Source organism: Periplaneta americana, chromosome 12 (genome assembly GCF_040183065.1).
Source record: "Periplaneta americana isolate PAMFEO1 chromosome 12, P.americana_PAMFEO1_priV1, whole genome shotgun sequence".
Lineage (NCBI taxonomy): Eukaryota > Metazoa > Arthropoda > Insecta > Blattodea > Blattidae > Periplaneta > Periplaneta americana.
In genome coordinates this window covers 461,687-483,418 of record NC_091128.1, presented here as the reverse complement: position 1 = coordinate 483,418, position 21,732 = coordinate 461,687, and the positions used below count along the sequence as shown (strand labels likewise).

General features: G+C 36.1%; 1 protein-coding gene across 2 annotated transcripts in view; it reads left to right on the top strand.

The window, feature by feature from the left end:
* Window positions 1-21,732, top strand: part of LOC138710105 (uncharacterized) — a 280,087-nt gene that overhangs the window by 209,277 nt on the left and 49,078 nt on the right. For both annotated transcript variants that reach the window (XM_069840736.1, XM_069840737.1), the window contains exon 4: window positions 706-821. In XM_069840736.1, the coding sequence (XP_069696837.1) occupies window positions 758-821 (64 nt within the window). In that variant the 5' untranslated portion in view covers window positions 706-757. The remainder of the gene's footprint in view (window positions 1-705; window positions 822-21,732) is intronic.

Sequence of the window (21,732 nt, the reverse complement as noted above, 5' to 3'; positions counted from 1 at the left end):
TGAGCAACTGTTTTCTATAATCAACTTTAATAAAGGCAGGCATCGAACATCTGTAACTGATGTTTCATTACGATCAGTAGGCTACTGTTCCTTTCTGCTGCCAACGGCATAAAACCTCGTTTTGATGTACTGATAAATAAAAATATAACAAAATGATATTGTACATTTAAGTAGCTATAGAATTTCTATTACTTCTGTAAAATAAATATTTCTTTATTAATTAATAGTAGTGCAAGACAGTTTTGCAAACACTGAACGGAAATTCATTTCATAAGCACTCGTAATAGTACTTCCTTTTGTGTATATTTTGTACGAGATCACCCGTTCTTCCAGTCCAACCTTATACAGAACGCAGCTAATATCTGCATTCCGCTCATGAGCTGTGAGTCGGCTCGGAGAGCGCAAACCTTGTGCAGGCCTGGTCTAGACGAAAGGACAGACACACAGACAAACAGTAGACCTAGACCCATTTTTTTTTTTTTTTTTTTTTTTTTTTTTTTTTTTTTTTTTTTTTTTTTTTTTTGCGATCAGGGATGCTGTAAGAGGATATTATGAAATTCGCTTTTCTTTTTCTCAACAATACATGCAATTAAACTGTTACATTTTACATCACATAGTAAGACCAAGGGAACATCCAGTAAGTGGTGTTCTGTTCAGTAGCCAAATGTTCTTAAAAGCTGATCAAGTGCTGATTTCTGTTTTCAGGTCACGAGGCATTAAGCACAGGAAGGCTTGCCCTGAGAATGAGCTGACCCCAATGGATCTTCTAGCAAATACAAGAATGTGTAGCAGGCTGGTGCTTCTGTGTTCCCTCCTGAACTGTAAGTCTTGACGATCAGTCCCACTGGCCTGAAGAGATAGGCTATTTGTCTAGAAGATGTTGCTTGGGCGTATAAATGATAGTTTTGTTTGAAGCCGTCTTCAGCAGGGATAAATGTTGTATTCATAAACATATTTGAGATTAAAAGTATTTATCATCCATACAAATGTCGACCTGGTTGGCGAGTTGGTATAGCTCTGGCTTTCTATGCCCAAGGTTGCGGGTTTGATCCCGGGCCAGGTCGATGGCATTTAAGTGTGTTTAAATGCGACAGACTCATGTCAGTAGATTTACTGGCATGTAAAAGAACTCCTGCGGGACAAAATTCCGGCACACCGGCGACGCTGATATAACCTCTGCAGTTGCGAGCGTCGTTAAATAAAACATAACATCCGCTATACCAATCAGAGTCTTTCGATATGTCCCAAGTATCGCAGTTTCTAGCTAGCTTATGTGATTTCGATTACCGACAGGAGAGTGAAAATATTTCTTCCTCTGTGATTCTGCGAGTATCTTTTAACTTAACCCTTTAAGTGTATGCGTAATTTTGTATCATGATTATAGAGAGACATCGGTTAGTGAAAGTGTAGCCTACTGTTGTATTTAGATAGCTTGGCCGTCATAACATTATGCGCAGGAAACCAGGCAAGTTCATTTGGTACTGATAAGGAAAAAAAGGGATGTATGGGTTAGTCGCTGTACAGCTCCTGTAGATTTCACTTCTTCCCCTCGTGTAAGTGCGTATTGTCGGCCCATCGGATCTATGCCCCTTCAGCGCTGTCGTCGTTCTTGGAAAAGTTAACGCCTCTACTCACCCCCATTCCACCCGTTTCTCTCCCACTACGTCAAACACCAGGCCACGAAGCTTGCTGAATAGGGATGTTGCGAAACTACCGTCAAACAGTATCATGTCTTTTGAATATTACTTATAATACTGTAAGGTTAATTATTACTTATTCATAATTTAATTTAAGTAGGTCTAATGACGCTGATTGACTTATACAAAATGCTGTTACTTGCTTAATAATATTTCTTTCGCCACTCCGTGCTACAGTATTCATGTTGAGTTGACAACACTGGACTGCAAGTGCAAATAAACTGTCCCGCAAGAAGGCTCAAAATTGTGAATAGTGGGGGAGAGAAAGGGAAAAGGATAGAAAAGAGAGAAATAGGAATACAGGGGGAGAAATGAATTGCCGAGGCTGAAATGGAATTAAGGTTCAGTTCGCATATCTTACGGGGGCACAGATCCGATGGTCGGACTATAGCATACTAACTACTGCAAAAACATTAGTACCGTAATGGAAGCAATAATGACATTCTAGTTTATTTTATTGAGAGTGGAAGAGTGAAAAAGAAGATTGCTTTTTGTTAAGTACGAGCGTTTTGATAGCAGTGAGTGGAAAAACTGTGATCGCTCGTGGAGTGTAGGTAGGTGACCAATGTTTTTCAACACAGCTGTAAGTTACATCTGTATGCATGCAATTCTCTTCCTGCCCCACTGAAGGTGCTGAGAAACTGACTCTCTCCACATCACCCCTAGTCTAATGTTCGCGCATAACACGGTCAAGCTACCAAAACATTGTTGGTTGGTTCATAAAACGGAGCCGCCGAAAGGTCTGATTCCCTAAGGCCATCATCATTATCACCATCATGAAATTACCATTATCATCACTGTTACCATCATCGTCATCTGGAAGAGAAGGAGAGTAGATATTGCTCCTGTCTTGAGATACTTTATTTGTAAATATGAGTGGGGAAGGTTAAACCATAGCAGTCTACTGTAGAAATGTGTGTTGCAACAGACAGAATGAAAGGTGCTTTTCATACACTTAAAGGCTGTAATATAGGGGATCTGCCCGAACCCGGAAGAGCATGTGATAGCACTCTAAGTTACGAGGAAACATACAAACGAAGGTGTAATGTTGGAGGCGATAAAGGAAGTAATTGTTCCGTCGGGAAGCAAGCCCAGGTATTTACGTGTCGACCTCCATTCCGCCGAACTGCGAAGCCCAGGATTATACGGCGAGTTGATTACACGGAGATAGTGCTAGTCCAGACTGTATTGCTTGCCAGATTTAAGGGAGAAAAATCTGTTGGACTGATGGGCTTTTACTTAAGATGCTTCCTTGTATTGTATTCTATTTATTAACATTCCATGGTATTCGTACATTGCTTACAGCTAGAATATGGAACAAGTCAAAAAACTTAATACTATTATAAAGTCTTAATTCATAGTCACAGTCTAGATGAAATATATACAGACGAGATTTACAATATAGTCTACTAGTACAACACATAGTTTTAGTATCATTTTCATGAAGTGTAATTGAATGTTATGAATTCACCTACAGAATAGAAGGCGTGAGAAATTAGGTACTTCTTCAATTTGGCTCTAAATAATTTTATGTTTTGAGTTTCATTTTTTATATCGATAGGGAGGCTGTTAAAAATGTTCACTGCCATATAACGCACTCCTTTTTGATAGCACGATAAACTTGCCGATGGAGTATGAAAGTAATTTTTTGACGTGTATTTATGCTATGAACTGTTGAATTAGTTACAAAGTTTTCACGATTACATATGAGGAAGATTATTAATGAAAAGATATACTGACAAGCCATGGGCATTATTTGAAGTTTTTTTAAAAATAGTCCTACACGATTCCCTAGATTTGGCACCTACTATTATTCTAATTACTCTTTTTTGTAATAGAAATATATTGTTACTATCTGTGGAATTTCCCCAGAATATTATTCCAAAACTCATTACCGAGTGGAAGTATGCAAAGTATATTGTTTTTAAGGTATTGATATTTACTATCTTTTGCATAGATCTAATAGCAAAACAAGCTGAATTTAGTTTGGGTGTAATTTTTTTAATATGATTTTTCCAATTTAACACATTATCGATTTTTAAGCCAAGAAATTTGATTGTTGTTGTTTCTAATAGGGATCTATTGTTAATTATTGCGCTAGAAATTTGCGAGGTTGAATTTGGACAGGATTTAAATTGAATTATGTTAGTTTTGTTACAATTTAATACCAATTTATTGACTGAGAACCAGTCACATATTTTGAAGAGAATTTCCTCCGTTGAAGATTGGAATGTGTTGGAGTTATTGGCTGTAATTACTATACTTGTGTCATCTGCAAATAATATGGGATGACCTTCATCTTTTATTAGGGGGGCAAGATCATTTTTAAACACCCTTATCCAAATAAAGAAATCTAAAACTTTAGCAATTAATTAACCTGTGATCTTCACTACCTGTATGTAGTTAATTTATAAGTTTCAGACTTTCACAGTAATTAGATTGTGATAAACTATTATCAGGTCTATTATCATGTGAGGAAATGTACAAGTTTCGGATTGCCTTGTAGTTTCTATCTTGAAGTTAATGCCCTTCAAACATGGAAAATATCTATGCTCTGATAAGTTTATTTTACAGTCAAATTTTTTGTCCATATGGTTCCTTGTTGTGACGCATGTCTCGTGCTTACTAGAGTGCGAAACACACGCACGTACGCATTATGCGGTCATCTACTGCGGATCGTATGGTTAACAACCCAAACCATTCGTAAGAGGCAACACGTTACTTTCCAACTCATTGACTGGAGTGCGTCCACGAGAAGTGATATAGTATTGCTTTAAAGTGTTCATTTAAGAGCGTGTGATTTCCCTATTCACTTATCTTCACATTACTTAGTAGTATGTACTTATAGCTTTCACGCATTGTTAAATACTCATCACAATCTATGTTTTCATATTTGGCTATTAATAATCTTCTTACAAATTCACGCTGTACCGAGCACAAATTGCTGGATTTGTAGTCATCTTGACTAAACAAGGGTTAGATTAAGATAAACGGACAGCTAGGCGCTGCTTTAGTACAGTATATCAGTAACTTCGGCTAACGCACAAAGAGACTTTATATCGAACGAAACATTCGTATGAGAGAAATGTAAAAGCTTGACCGATAAATATCTACAAAAGATTTTCATTACTATCACAGTAGCCTACACTTGTAATATAATTCATTTGCATGACATCATGTTTTGTACCTGTATGTATACAGTAGTGGCAAAAAAAACCGGACCGACCCTTGTAGCTGATACAAAAGAATCCTGTGCTATGCATTGTGTCAAACTGTGGTAATTTCAATATGGATAGTGAAGCCAGAGGTATGTACTGCTATTTAATGTAAAAATACGCAGTTATCTTTGCCGAATAGAGGTAAACAAACTCTCAAAGTTTTTTTCGTCTGTAAGTTTGAGGCACTGAAGGAAACAAAAGACGGTAAGAATCTAACAACTGCAATAAATTTCGTTGTTACAATTGATTATACAAGATGGATGTGTTTTGTGACTAGCAAAATTTGAATCTGTAACTCTGAAATCAGCTAGAAGGGTCCGGTTTTTTTGCCACTACTGTACATTCCCATGCACCCGAAATCCACTTGCAATGCCACACAACCATAGTTAGGTTTTCTCTTACTTTACAACTATTGAAATACAAGTGAAATAAAGTTAAGCAAACGACATATTTGAGAAGTTTCAGTATGGATTATTGTTTGCTTCATTAGAGGATAATGACGGTGTTATGAGGTAATAATAGCATGCCTCTACTATAGGATATATTACCGGCTTTATTACACCCAGACGCCATCAGATCTGATGTGTAGTTTCGATGTCCATTTCTCTAAGTGCATTCCTCGGGTTTATGGAGCTGCTCCAATTACTCTGGTCTCATCCTCCGTGCACATAGTCTGCTGACTTCCAAGATAACCACTTAAACATTCACAAACGCAAAGTTTCGAGTAGGTGGACTAATTCTTACGACGGAGTTCGAACTCAGTCGTGTTAGTAACAGTACCTGATCAGAGTCGTGTAAACATGAAATAGTAATATGCGTTACAAGAGCGGTATGTTGACGTTTTCATGTTCGAGGAAAAGATTGAAAAAGCGAAACGTAGTAGAGCTTTTTTAATTTCCGAGAACATGAAAACAAACACACCGCTCGTGTATCGTACATTATTTTGTGCCAAGATCGTTTATTACATACCTGAAAGACGAATTTCTAATTAGTTGCAATGAAATCTCCATCTTGGTTTCTGTTTAATGACGGCAACTTTAGAAAACAAAAATATCTATACTCCACCAGGCCGTGATATACGTCTGTCTTTTTTTTTCCCCCAGTCTATAAATTCGAACTTAAAACAAACGGTAAGGTTATGTAATGATTTATTTTTCATGTTAATATTTTAACAATATTATGTATATAACATATTGCAGTAATAACATCGGCATCTGGAGTCTTGTTGATTTTTTCACGGCATCCTTAATGTTACTTGTATCAGGAATGCAATAAGTTTCGTGGAGTAGTATACTTTACTTAATTTTTGAAAATATTTAAAAACAATAATTAACAGTGCAATTTAGGTGAAATTGCAGTGGTAAGTTTCCAATTTATAATTATTACTATGTTAAACATCTCTAAAAATAATATGTTAAAAGCCTAAAGCAGTAAAATGAATGTCGCGCATAAGCGGTAAGAAGAGAGAAATTGTTATGTGTGTTACGTTGGGAATACTGAATGTGGTATTTCACACTTACCGCGTATTGGTTCTGTGCGGAAAACAAGCAAATACGCATGATCTCGCACAAAAGTAATATGTTATAGTATTTTCCTTTTAAATGATCTCTCCATTTGTCTTTGAGTTGCTAGGCAACAAATGGTTTGATATTGTTTTCAAGAAACATGAATTCAAGATCAGCAGCTATGGAAATACAGGGACATCATTTTATTTTTACTTCAATTTTTATTGTACCTGAGTTTTTTAATGTACTTCACTCCCACCCTCTCTACTAGTAAACTTCCAACCATATTCCACACAACCGAGACCGCGTATGCAGTACTGAGTTAATGAGTTTAGACGTTCCAGAAATATGTTCGCGTTTTCCAGTGACGAAAGAGCTTTCAATATTGAATCATATTTTCGCACAGGTACTGTCGTCCGTTTGCCTACGTCGCATCCCGGTTTCCCCCACCCGCTTCTGTTCGCCCCTCTGTAAAGTCTAGTAGTTGGGCTGTCTTAGCTCTTTTCTGAGAACATTAATTTCTGTTAGGAATTGGACGTCTACGTAATATTATACAACTGTTTAAAATAACTTAAATAAAAGGGCCTCGTTAAGTAATTAACTGCCACGTGATTTCCTCCCTTTCTACAAACCTGCGACAAAACCACTTGAACGGACAGTAGATAGCATTTCTGAGTAATTTTATCTTTTCGGATCGGGCAGAAATGAAGATTAAATTTACAGTACGTAAGGTACTTTTTTATAGAGTAGGTATAGAATTATTTCAACATGAGTTACTCGTATGAAGGACGAAACTGGTAAATGGAATTAGGTACAATAGTCTATAGTGCGATAATATGCACAAAAAAATTTAAGCCTGTATCGAAATGAACAGCTCTAGTTTTAAAACATGTGTTTAAATATCCATATTATGATTATTTTTCAATTTAACTTCATTCTCTATATTGTACGCTAATGTGCCGTAGATAGTATAATATACACTGCATAATTAATACGTCCGAATGGACAGCTCAGTTCGTGAGTAAAAACACTCATTGTTAATATAGTACTGTATTTTGATTAAACAAAAACCTAATGAAAATTATCAAACTCAAAATTGCAATATTTCCTAGGTTACATAAATGGATGAACTACTTTTCTTCACTCCTATACCTAGTGAAGTGATTTGTATTTTACGCCAGTATCATCGAACTGGAATCTTGGAAGGGGGAGCAAGCGGTGTTTCCGCTTCTAGACCTTTAATCCAAAGATATAGCCAGGTTGATATTAAAAATGTTAGTAAAAATAAAATGATGTCCCTGTACATTACAGAATGGTGCACAGAAATTAGATTTTAACCACGGTTACTGTTTAACCGTCGTTTCGTAACCTATGATTATTGTGTTTTAACCGATGTTGATACACTTCGCTATGAGGCTATTTTCTCTTTCCGTTCGGTTTTCTAAATGTTGCTCAGTTGTTCATTGTCGTTCACCTCGAATATTGAGTGGAGGCAGTCTAACGTCTAAGGTTGGATGAATACTGTTCGGTGCATTACTCACATTGATACATTTTTGTTAATCGTTGTCAGACTATGAAGAGAAAGCAGGTGAGCCTACATTAAAAAAAAAAAGGCAAGAAGGAATGCATCATACAATAAATATTGGGGGAATGGGAGTCATTTTAACAACATGATTAGACAATAAACAGCAGAATTTGCTATCTCACCGTTTCTATTTACTTCTATATAGTGCCCCAAGAACATAAAATATAGTAAATGAGCAACAAAACAAAACAATAAAGGGTTTCTTCTTAACGAAGAAAATCACTGATGAAAGCGCAGTACCCAAGTCCGAAATAAATTCTATATTTCATAACGTAAAACACGAACAAGGTTACAGCAATCTACACGTCTAAATAAACTGTAGGCTACACTGAAGCGTTTTCCGAAAGAAAATGTGACGCCAAAACATCCTATGGAAGAACAAAGGCTACTTCTGTCGTGGAACAATGCACTTCGACTTTATATTATTGTAGAGGACTTAATATTACAGGTACTTCTAGAATGTGTGGATATTGAAAGTCTTAATTTCTATCAAGTCGAAATATGACAGAAACTATTTTTTTTACCAAGATCCATGGGAGACATCCACCGATACATTCAAAGAAATTAAGGTTATTGCTGGATGTAACGAGCTGATACTTGAGCAGATAGATACTTTAAATCAGCCGTGGCGAAAATGTAATCGTGCGCCGAGCCACTGTGTAACCTGCAACGTGCATAGCATCTATGGAGGGAGGCGGACATTCGAAGGGGAAGTTAAACAACTGTCTCACTTATTAACGGATTTTCATTTTCCTTACGTCAAGCACTTAAATATAATTTTATACTGTATAAGGTTACAAACTAATTTTTAGTACGTGTAACGAAGAAAGAAATGAACAATATTACAACCTAAAAATAACTGTCTTCAGAATGTCTCTTCGAAATTAAATCTGACCTTTCTGCCAGGGCATCGCAGGTATTCTGAATTAGAGGCTTTTCCAGGGGTGCATACGGCCAAGACGATGAGGAGAATGCGTTTTAATATAGCTACACAGACATTTCAGGAGATGGACGTGTCATTGAAAAGACTTTACCAGTGTTGTTTGGTTCTAGAATTTTTTATTTAAAAAAGTGTCGTGTATTCACTGTTTGTCATACAACAAAAAGTTATATAAATTTAGAAACGATGAATAGCAGATAATAAAAACTTATACAAAAAAAATTTTTAACCGGGATTCAACCCCAATTTCCTACACATGAGGCCGGAGTTCTATCCCCTATATGACTAGACCACAGAGTGTTGCAAAGATCATCCCATAAAAAAAAGTCGCGACGCTGTTATTCCCGGCGTGACTCCTCCTCTTTGCTTACGTCTTAGGAAGTGAAGGCTCTATAAAGTCTAGGTAGGTAGTATCGTTCGCCATTTTTGTTCTTTCGTTGCCGAGCTACCATACGAGGAATCTATTTGCCACACCGTTAAACATTATCATGTCGTAGCTCCTATGATAATAAATCAAACGCACTGTAATTCAGCAAATAATTGAGCGGCAAATAACGTCTTCATGTGCTTTTTGCGAACGCCAACGAAAGAGCCAATATGGCGGGCGATTATATTAAGTATTTATCGAGCCTTAAGGAATGAATAATGTCTTCATCAGCGAATCACAAGACGCACACGTTTAAATGTAGCCGACCTGCAACGCGATTGGCTGCCGGACGGGACTTATAGTGACTAACATCGGTTAGGAGGCGATATGCCCGTCTTCGTTTCAAAAGACATCGAATAAAGCGCGCATTAAAATGCCGATTTTTGGCCCGAACAAGAGTCCGGACTTTTTCTTGGACAGGCCTTACGGTTGCTGTATGTCACGCTGGTACTTAGCAAATGCAATAATAAGCCCTTTCACCTTTAACTTGAACTCAATGGATGATGTTAACATGCAGAAAGTGCAAAGTTATGCTGAGCAAAGTTTTGCCGAAAAAAGTTATTTGAGTCATGATTCTGATGAGTTTTTGTGCTCACAAATGGAAACATATCCACTTTTGACAAAAAAAATGCCTTTTGAATCAGCATTGTTTCCGTTGTTTCTATGTGACTGAGGATTTTCAATGTAGGTGGTTGTGGAAACAAAAGCAAGACTTCGGTTCGATTTCAGAAATAGCATGCGAGTAGGACTGTATGAGACTACTCCGAATTTCTGATCTCATTAATCAAAAAACATATTAACAAGCATCTCGTTGAGTGACGTAGTAATTTTGTAATTACACAAAAATATTTTCCAGAAGAACTGCTTTTTTCGTTATTAATTTTGTGTATTTCAGGATGGTTAAAATAAAATGTCTGTATTAATTAAATACTAAATGCATTATTGATTATTTTGGGTAAGGCAGAGACAAAGAGGGTTTGGAATTGAACGGGTTACATCAGCGCCTTGTCTATGCGGATGACTTGAATATGTTAGGAGAAAATCCTCAAACGATTAGGGAAAATGCGGAAATTCTACTTGAAGCAAGTAAAGAGATAGGGTTGGAAGTAAATCCGGAAAAGACAAAGTATATGATTATGTTTCGTGATCAGAATATTGTACGAAATGGAACTATAAAAGTTGGAGATTTATCCTTCGAAGAGGTGGAAAAATTCAAATATCTTGGAGCAACAGTAACAAATATAAATAACACTCGGGAGGAAATTAAACTGAGAATAAATATGGGAAATGCGTGTTATTATTCGGTTGAGAAGCTTTTGTCATCCAGTCTGCTGTCAAAAAATCTGAAAGTTAGAATTTATAAAACAGTTATATTACCGGTTGTTCTGTATGGTTGTGAAACTTGGACTCTCACTTTGAGAGAGGAACAGAGATTGAAGGTTTTTGACAATAAGGTTCTTGGGAAAATATTTGGGGCTAAAAGGGATGAAGTTACAGGAGAATGGAGAAAGTTACACAACGCAGAACTGCACGCATTGTATCCTTCACCTGACATAATTAGGGACATTAAATCCAGACGTTTGAGATGGGCAGGGCATGTAGCACGTATGGGCGAATCCAGAAATGCATATAGAGTGTTAGTTGGGAGGCCAGAGGGGAGAAGACCTTTGGGGAGGCCGAGACGTAGATGGGAAGATAATATTAAAATGGATTTGAGGGAGGTGGGATATGATGATAGAGACTGGATTAATCTTGCTCAGGATAGGGACCAATGGCGGGCTTATGTGAGGGCGGCAATGAACCACCGGGTTCCTTAAAAGCCAGTAACTAAGTAAGTAAGTAAGGTAGAGAAGTGAATATGAAGTTTACTTTCATGGTAATTGTGAAGGGAAAAAGATTTAAATCTCTGACGTAAGGATATGTAACATCAGTAATGTGCAGTATGACCTCACGCACCCAAATGATTCAATATTACACACTTTGTTATTTTTATAGCTGATATTATTACGTGCTTGAATATAAAATCAATTGCTATCAATTTCATTAGTGTATTTGTAATACATTATGCCAGTGATGTCAACTGATCCCCATAGGAGCAAGCGCGCGCTTTAGAGCCCAGTAGAGCCTGAGCGCTTTACAGCGGAAAGGAAAGATACAGACGAAAGACGTGGTATATGCCGCTTGGTCAGCTATATACAGGGATGGCCAGCACTGATTCAATAGATAAAGGGAAGAGAACTTATTAAAACTGTATCCATGTTAATTTTTAGATTTGTCTGAGAAGTATAAGTGCATTATAAGAATGTAAGTTTTAATTTTAATGTTTATTTTTTATTCAAAAGGAATATTTTTTACAGAAAAGTGAAATTTTCAGATATGTTTGTTTAGTAGCCTTACAGGTACTAAAACAATGTTTTCGTAAATCTGATATATCGTAAATACGTATTACTGAAGATACTGTATTAAAATGTTTGAAATATTCGCATGGAAAATGTTTGTAAGGAAAGGAATTAACATCTGCTACATCACAAACAAAAGATATGTGCCTATGTGTTGGTAAAACGTCAGCTCTATACCTTCAGCAGATTTCGAGATAATTTAATATTCTGATAACAGAAAGTTGCGCACCAATATCACCTAAAAGCATAATGCCATAAGAGTTTTAATATGTAATATTAGTTACAGTTAAAACATATACCTAGGCAACTTTGCTTTGTACTATGATATTGTTTTGATTACTTTTATAAGGCTAAAGATACCGTCAATATCAATTTCAACTTATCATGTCATATTCAGTGTCTTTCTTTGGGATATCATGGGAAGCATTGAGAGAGTTACACTTTGTGATGAGGGTACTAAGAAAAGGTTCTGATAAATCCAAAGAGATTGCATATAAATCACTAATACGTCCAGTAATGGAATATGGTGCTGTATGTTGGGATCCTTATAGATTAGAACATATTAAGACACTGGAAAAGATTAAAAAACGGGCTCTCAAGTGTTGTCGGAAAAATTCACCATTAAAATGGGACACACTCACGGACCGGAGAACGCGAATTCGATTATGCGCACTGTTCAAAACATACAGAGGTGAGCCTGCCTGGAGAGAAATAAAAAATAGGTTTCAGCCGCCAATTACTCTTCAAGGAACGACCACTCATATAAATTGAGGGAAAGAAGGCAGAGGACGGACACTGGAAAGTTTTCTTTTCTCAATCGTACTATCAGGGACTGGAATGCTTTACCTGCAGACTTACTAAAGGCTTTACCAACAACCAAAAATGTATTTAAAAATAGGCTTAAGGACCTTACTAATAGACGGTAATTATACACAGTATTTAAAGGGTGTAATTGATATGTTGTTATTGAAGTGTTGTATCAGTGAAGAATTATGTTGTGTGAGTGAAGTGTGTTGTATCAGTGAAGAAATATGTCGTGTCAGTGAAGTGTGCTGTGTAAGTGAAACGTGTTCCTGTCAGTGAAGCTTTATAGTTTATAGTGGCAGTGCATAGTATTTGAACAGTGAAATGTTTTTGAAGTGTTAGTGAAATCAGGATAGAATCAGTGAAATGTGTCGTAGTTCCATTGCAGTGAGTGAGTTGACAGCGAAATGAGTGTAATTTGAAAGGTACTTGTGCAGATATGAACATATCATACTCGTGGGTTTTAGTTCGATCTTAGTTTTAAGATACAAATTAGATTTATTTCAAATGTTATTTTAAGTGATCGTTTCATTTAATTTAGTATATTCCCTGTTGTTGCTGTTGTTGTTGTTGTTGTTATTATTATTATTATTATTATTATTATTATTAATTATTGTTAGTATTAATTATTAGTATCATTATTAATTGTATTTTTAATTAATAAGTTTCTTATTGTCATTATTGAGTTTAATTAGTTACCACTGCCACCGGGTATATACCCACTGCAGTGTGAATAAATACATACAATATTTTCTTTATGAATGATGTGTTTAATTCACTTAGTTCAGCATAGTTGTACTACTATGGAATTTATGTGACTATTCCTTCTTTACTCTTTATTATGTTATTAACGTTTAAAACACGACTGAAATATTAGGCTAAGAAATTGGTGTTAGTACTTTTGTTTTACAGACAATATAGAAAATAACAAACAGAAAGAAGCCATATAAAATTTCACGTTCCGTTTGAAGTTTGTGCACCACTGTTTTCTTAATCCAACAGGCTGCTTAATCATCCTAGCATACCTAGCGCTTAATGCCTGCGCACGACTTCAAGGTCAGAAAAATGCGCTTGCTTTGACGTCACTGCATTATGCTATAAACCAGGCACATTTGGGTTCAGTTTTGGACAGGAAAATGGAAATGTTTATGTCTCCTAACGGAAGTAAACGAGAGGTTCTGTGTCTGTTTGTCCTCCTCGTGCCCAGTTCCTTAGTTCAACAGGCCAGACTGCTGCACATGGACGATTAGGGCGATTTTCTGAATTTAAAAACATGTTTCATTACTATAAATGCGGAAACTAGTGGCAAGTAATCAATATCCCAGAGGCGATATTTGTTGCAATGGACGAAATGGCTCTTTTAGTAGCGAAACTGAAAGCTAGGACAAAGGCAGACCGCAGCTTTGTGGATTTCTCAGATTAGGGCAGACTTTACTCCTATCGTCACTTCCTACACTCACATGTTGCTAACTCGATAATTCCCACAACTTCCAGAAGATCGAAGTTGCGGTGCGAATTTCACAACGAGTCGCCAAATCCATAATCCACGCCACAACACAGCACGCGTTCCGCGGATAATGGACACGCAGGGGCGCTTGGAATACGCCAACTGCCCCTTTTTACTTCCAAGCAAAGTTGTATCTGCCCGAGCAATCGGTCGCATGCACTGTCCCTGTATGCTGATCCCTGTAACACGGTTATTACTTACACATGGTTTTTAAGGAACCCACAATTTCATTGCCTCCTCACATAAGCCTGCCATCGGTCCCTGTTCTGAGCAAGATTAATCCAGTCCCTAGCATCATATCTCACCTCCCTCAATCCATTTTAATATTATCCTCCAACCTACGTCTCGGCCTCCCCAAAGGTATTTTTCCCTCCGGTCTCCAACTAACACTCTATATGCATTTCTGGATTCACCCATACGTCTATTGTATTGTATTGTATCTATTAACATTCCATGGTATTCATACATTGCTTACAGCTAGAATATGGAACAAGTCAAAAAAATTTAATACTATTATAAAGTCTTAATTTATAGTCACAGTCTAGATTAAATATATACAGACGAGATTTACAATATAGTCTACTAGTACAACACAAAGTTTTATTATCAATTTCATGAAGTGTTATTGAATGTCATGAATTCACCTACAGAATAGAAGGCGTGAGAAATTAGGTATTTCTTTAATTTAGCCCTAAATTATTTTATGTTTTGAGTTTCATTTTTTATATCGATAGGGAGGCTATTAAAAATTTTTACTGCCATATAACGCACTCCTTTTTGATAGCACGATAGACTTGCCGATGGAGTATGAAAGTCATTTTTTGACGTGTGTTTATGCTATGAACTGTTGAATTAGTTACAAAGTTTTCACGATTACATACGAGGAAGATTATTAATGAAAAGATATACTGACAAGCCATGGGCATTATTTGTAGTTTTTGAAAATAGTCCTACACGATTCCCTACATGCCTGCCCATCTCAAACGTCTGGATTTAATATTCCCAGTTATGTTAGGTGAACAATACAATGCGTACATTTCTGCATTGTGTAACTTTCTCCATTCTCCTGTAACTTCAACCCTCTTACAAGCAAACATTCTCATGGGGGAGGGGGGGAGCAGATAAAAATATTTATTTCTGCCACGATGTTAATAATGCCCAAAAAGTATTTATACAAATTTTGGCTACTCGAGCGCAATTACGAGGACGTAAAAAATAAGTTTCCCTTATGCTGTTTACAGAAAGAAAACACAATTTCATGGAAAGATTTATTGCAACAAATACAGCAATTGCTGAGCTATTTTTCAACATATTCCCCACCGGAATTCAGACTTTGTCATACCTGGGATCAACTTTTGTATCCTTGTGTCGTAGAAGTCTGCCGCCTGGAATCGAAACCAGTGTGTGACAGCCGTCTGCACCTCTCTGTTGATCCCACGGTTTGACAGCTGTCTCAGTTACAGTGGGGAATATGTTAAAAAATTTCCCAACAGTTGTAGGTATCTGTTCCAGTAAATTTTCCCAATGTTTTCTTTCTCTAAATGGCCCCAGGGAAACTTAATTTACGGCCCTCGTAATTGCGCTCGAGTGGCCAAAATTTGGTCAAGCACTTGTTTAGAAATTATTTGCATGATGGAAGATAAAAAAATCAACTTTTTTATCTACCCCCATGAGAATGATTGCTTGTTAGCCCCAAATATCTTCCTAAGCACATTATTCTCAAACACCCTTAACCTCTACTCCTCTCTCAAGGTGAGAATCCAAGTTTCACAACCACACAGAACAACCGGTAATATAACTGTTTTATAAATTATAAGTTTCAGCTTTTTGAGAGCAGACTGGATGACAAAAACTTCTCAACCGAATAATAACAGGAATTTCCCATATTTATTCTACGTTTAATTTCCTCTTGAGTGTCAATTATATTTGTTAGTGTTGCTCCGAGATACTTGAATTTTTCCACCTTTTCAAAGGATAAATTTTCATTTCTTACATTTGCATTTCGTACTATGTTCTGGTAACGAGGCGTAATCATATACTTTATTTTTTCGGGGTTTACTTCCAAGCCTATCTCCCTACTTGTTTCATGTAAAATTTCCGTGTTTTTCCCTAATCGTTTATGGATTTTCTCCTAAGAAATTCACGTATCCGCATGTAACACGGTCATTATTCATTACAAATTTCGTACTAATATTCTTCATCCGAACCGCATTTAGGCCAACAGAATAAACTGCTTCCCAGGTTCTCAATTTGAACTCAGGAAATACAAACACAAATTCCTGCGTCTTCAGTTTTGTGTATTGACTTAGCCTTGTAATAATAATAATAATAATAATAATAATAATACTAATAATAATAATAATAATAATAATAATAATAATAATAATACTTAATAATAATAATAATAATAATAATAAACTTAATAATAATAATAATAATAATAATAATAATAATAATAATAACGATAATTTTATAACAGGAAAAGTTAATCATACAATAAAGATAACAGAACATGTTTACAGATCCTTTTCAGTCTTGTGACGTTGTTTAAATGAAAGTAAAATCTCACATTGATTATATTGTATTTTGTGAAGATCTATTGCTCTAACCTTGAACTAGACGTATATAAGCATAATTCCACTCACGGGAGGAATATATTGCTGGCAGCGTAATGAAATAAAAGTAGTCCAAGTAAAACCCAAATGCGATCTTTTCCGCGACAAATGTTACTACGGATTGAAAAATCCCAAACTTGACCGGGACTCGAACTCAGAGCACCTAGGTAGCAGACTGAAGTACAGACAACTTAGCCACCACAAGGAAAAAGCTCCTAAACGAGGAAATATTAAGCAGCTGAACAAGTGGCATTAGTTTGGGATCAACCACCACATGCAATAAGTACGGTATAATGCACGTCGAAGGTATAGATGAGTGGAAGTAATTTGACATGTTTCAATTCTATGAAATAGAAACGTTATAAGAGAAGGAACTGAGGAATTTTGTATAAGAATTTGATTATTGAAACTAAACGTAAATGGAAAGGAATGGTGCTATTATTAACACAATGATTATAAACAGAGATACAACATTGACTTTCAAATTATTCCAAAGAATTTCCTGTAAAATACAGGATAAGATACATAGGAGAGAGAGAGCGAGAGAGAGAGAGAGAGAAGAAATCAGCTGTCCTCGGAACTACAATATTGTAGTAATTTTGCAAATATACATTTTCAGTAAGGACGAATTCAGTACCTAAGTATCGAGAAAGAAATATGCTGAAAGTAGATTAAAATAATGATTCGCTAGTCTATTGTAATGGTAATAATAGTAATAATAATAATAATAATAATAATAATAATAATAGTAATAATAACAGTAATAATAACAGTAATAATAATAGTAATAATAATAGTAATAATAACAGTAATAATAATAGTAATAATAATAGTAATGATAACAGTAATAATAATACTAATAATAAAAATAAACTTTTGGAGAGTAACCATAATAATTAACCATCAAAATAAGCTACAGCAATAACGCAGTAAATTGAATGTGTACTGTTACTTTTCCAAACACAGTAAAAAATTAAATATCCCTTTACACGATCCTCCAGGGAAATCACCGCTCTAGAGTACCTACAATTTTTTTAAAATGTTCAATAAGCTGCTACTGGAAGTGTTGACATTACACGCTAGTCTGGAAGGCCAAACAAGTTACAAATGCAGAATAACTCTTCTCCGGTTCTCAGCCAGGTGAGTTGCAGATTTGCTTCCAAGCTTTCGACGGCTAGCTGTGCCATCTTCTTCAGGGAATGAAGTCATACAAGTTACAAATTGTGGAAAAGACTCTTAATATTTTATTACGTGTAGAAGAAGTCTGATTTGAGCAAAATGGTGTTCTGCAAATTCTGGAAGAGAGGTAATAAATTACATGGGTTAAGAGTTTACAGGAATATGAATTAACAGAAAAGGATAAGTTGACTGGCGCCCAAGATTTCCTCATCTGAACTCATTATAACTTTAATGGGTTTGTTTGAAGTGAAGAGTTACCGAAACAAACCACACGGCCTACAGTGCAGAGTTGAAGGAAAAGATCCGCTATGAATCGCAATAGATCAGCGGGGTAACGTTAGACATTTTCCAAGACACATCGTGCATTTTTCGGCAGTGAATGAAGATCATTCTGAACCATGTTTATGATATCACACATTTTAATACAAAGATAGTATAAAAATGAAAAAAAAATTATTGGTATTATTAAAACCTTATCATCCTTTTTCTCGTTTTATACAGAACTGAAAACGATTGTATTGCAAACATGTGCAAATTTGATATTCAAACAACAATACAGCAATTTTGAACAAGACTAAAACTTCAAACGTTATAGTCTAAGCAATTCTGCATATTTTTATTGACTGGTATTGCACATCCCTGTTCTGCAGAGCAGCGTCGTGCATCACAGGCGCTATGTTCGGTTCACGTTGTCGAGTATGGCGAAGTTCGATATTCGCCGATGTTCGCTCTGTCATGTTTGTTCCACCTTGTTATAGAAATACAGGGACATCATTTTATTTTTTATTGTACCTGAGGTTTTTAATGTACTTCACTCCCACCCCTTCTACTAATGAAGTTCAACCGTCCTCCACATAGATCCAAGACCGCATATACAGTCATAGTAGCCTTACGGTCATAGTAAACAGTACGTTCCAAAAATATGTTCGCGTTTTCCAGGGACGAAAGAGCTTTCAATATTGAATCATTTTCTCACAGGTACTGTCGTCCATTTGCCTACGTCGCATCCCGGTTTACCCCACCAGCTTTTATTCGCCAGCTAGTAGCTGGGCTGTCTTAGCTCTTTTCTGAGTACATTAATTTCTGTTAGGAATTGGACGTCTACGTAATATTATACGACTGTTTAAAATAACTTAAGTAAAAGGGCCTCGTTAAGTAATTAACTGTCACTTGATTTCCTCCCTTTCTACGACCCTACGACATAACCACTTGGACGAACAGTAAATAATAATTTTAGCTTTTCGGATCGGGCAGAAATGAAGATTGAATTTACAGTACGTTAGGTACTCTTTTATAGAGTAGGTACAGAATTATTTCAACACGAGTTACTAGTACGAAGGACGAAACTGGTAATTGGGATTAGGTACAATAGTCTATAGTGCGATAATATGCACATTAGAAGTGAAGCCTGTGTCGAAATGAACGGCCACCATTTTCAGAAATGTGTTTAAATATCCATATTGTGATTATTTTTCAATTTAACTTCATTCTCTATATTGTACGATAATGTGCTGTAGACAGTATAATATACACTACATAATGAATACGTCCACATTAAACAAAAACCTAATGAAAATGATCAAACTCAAAAGCGCGATATTTTTCTTAGTTTACGTAAATGGATGAACTACTTTTCTTCCCTCCTATACCTAGTGAAGTGATTTGTTTGTATATTACGCCAGTATCATCGAACGCCAGTCGTGGAAGGGGGTTGCAAACGGCGTTGATCCAGAAGTATACCCAGGTTAATATTAAAAATGTTAGTAAAAATAAAATGATGTCCCTGTAGTTGCTGTCCTCCACTTCCACCCCTTCATGTTTTAACCTCCTATGAATTTTAGCACGGATCTTGCGATTAGTTTTTCGTATGAAATAGGACGAAGTTTGTAATGTCTCGGTGGCCTCTTTCATGTTCGAACATTGCAGGACACCATTTGAACTGTGAAGTATTTCATGCTGTCAACAATCTGAGGTAATGATGAGAATGTGAAATAGGCCTACTTGCTCTTCTTTTTCCTTCCAATTGTTATGTTTGGGTCGTAACGAAGACTGTATAAACTATTTTCAGCTCAATAAAAGTGACTTAGTGCTGCACACTTATACGAACCGACGTGCATATGAAAACGTCGGAAGCCTCGTGAATTCCGCCGGTCACTACTCATTTTCGTATCCCTTGAAACTAACGACGCACTTGAGAGCTGTAAGGTCTGGCTCAATTTGCGCTATACAAGTATTTATAGAGCACATGAATAAAACATTTAATGACTGTTAACCTCGGGGTACGTACATTCTTCAACTCAATTTTCCAACTGCCATGCGGCCCTACCTGGCCTTCTCAGCAGCTCCGTAATGATTTTCATAACAATCAACTTCTTACGCTCTCTGTTCATCATGGCTACGAAATGATATAAGGAAGCCGGTTCAATGTCGCCCTAATGATACGATTGTTTCTATGACGACGAAGTGAAAGGCAATACAAGATCGTCAACAAGCAACTATTTGCCAAGATTACATAAATATATGTTATCATCCGAGGATCAGAGCCAGTAGCCGGTTTCCCTGTGTTATTATTGCCATCTGTTTGTTCTATTTACTTTCGGAACGCAGTGTGTTCTGAGTAATGGGTACAATCTAGTCGGGGTCTTTTTCTTTTTAGTGAGTTGCTTGAGGACTTGTATCAACTACTAGCTTACATAGCGTCGATGTAACTATGACAACGAAATCGAATTTGGCAAATCCATAATTATCTTGACGAAAATATTGAATTTCCTACCAGTTAATCGATTTGCATTAAATGTTGTATTTCTTTTGTTAGTGGTATTGCTACTGGGAATAGCCTACTCCAGGCATGTCAATTGAAGCCCACAGGAGCAAGCGCGCGCTTTAGAGCTCAGGAGAGCCTGAGCGCTTTACAGCGGAAAGGAAAGAGACAGACGAAAGAGGTGGTATATGCCGCTTGATCGAGCTATATTCAGGGATGGCCAGCACTGATTCAATAGATAAAGGGAAGAGAACTTATTAAAACTGTATCCATGGTAATTTTTAGATTTGTCTGAGAAGTATAAGTGCATTATAAGAATGTAAGCTTTAATTTTAATACTCATTTTTCACAAGTTTGATTTTTTTATTCAAAAGAAATATTTTCTCAACTTTTCGTACAGAAAAGTGAAATTTTCAGGTATAGGCCTATTTATTTAGTAGCCTTACAGAATGTTTTTGTACATCTAATATACCATATATATGTATTACTGAAGATAGTGTATTGAACATTTTGAAAATATTCGCATGGAAATTGTTTGTAAGGAAATGAATTAACAAAGCAACTACTGTTACATCAAATGCAAAAGATACGTGCCCATGTGTTGTAAAAATGTCAGCTCTATAGCTTCAGCAGATTTCGAGAAAATAATTTAATATTCTGATGATAGGAAGTTGCTCACAAATATCACCTTAAAAGCATAATGCGATAAGAGTTTTGTTATGGAATATTAGTTACATTTAAAACACATACAGCACCTAGGTAACTTTGCTTTGTACTGTAATATTGTTTTGATTAGTTTATTGATTACTTTATAAGGCTAAAGATACCAACAATATCCATTCTAACTTATCATGTCATACTCAATCTCTTTTTTTGGGATATCATTTACTACTATGGAATTTATGTGAATATTCCTTCTTAACTCCCTATTATGTTATTAAGATTTGAAACACAAGTGCAATATTAAGAAATCAGTGTTAGTACTTTTGCTTTACAGATAATATAGATAATATCAAACAGAAAAAAGCCATATAAAAATAACGACATAAAATTTCACGTTCCGTTTGAAGTTTGTGCACCACTATTTTCTTAATC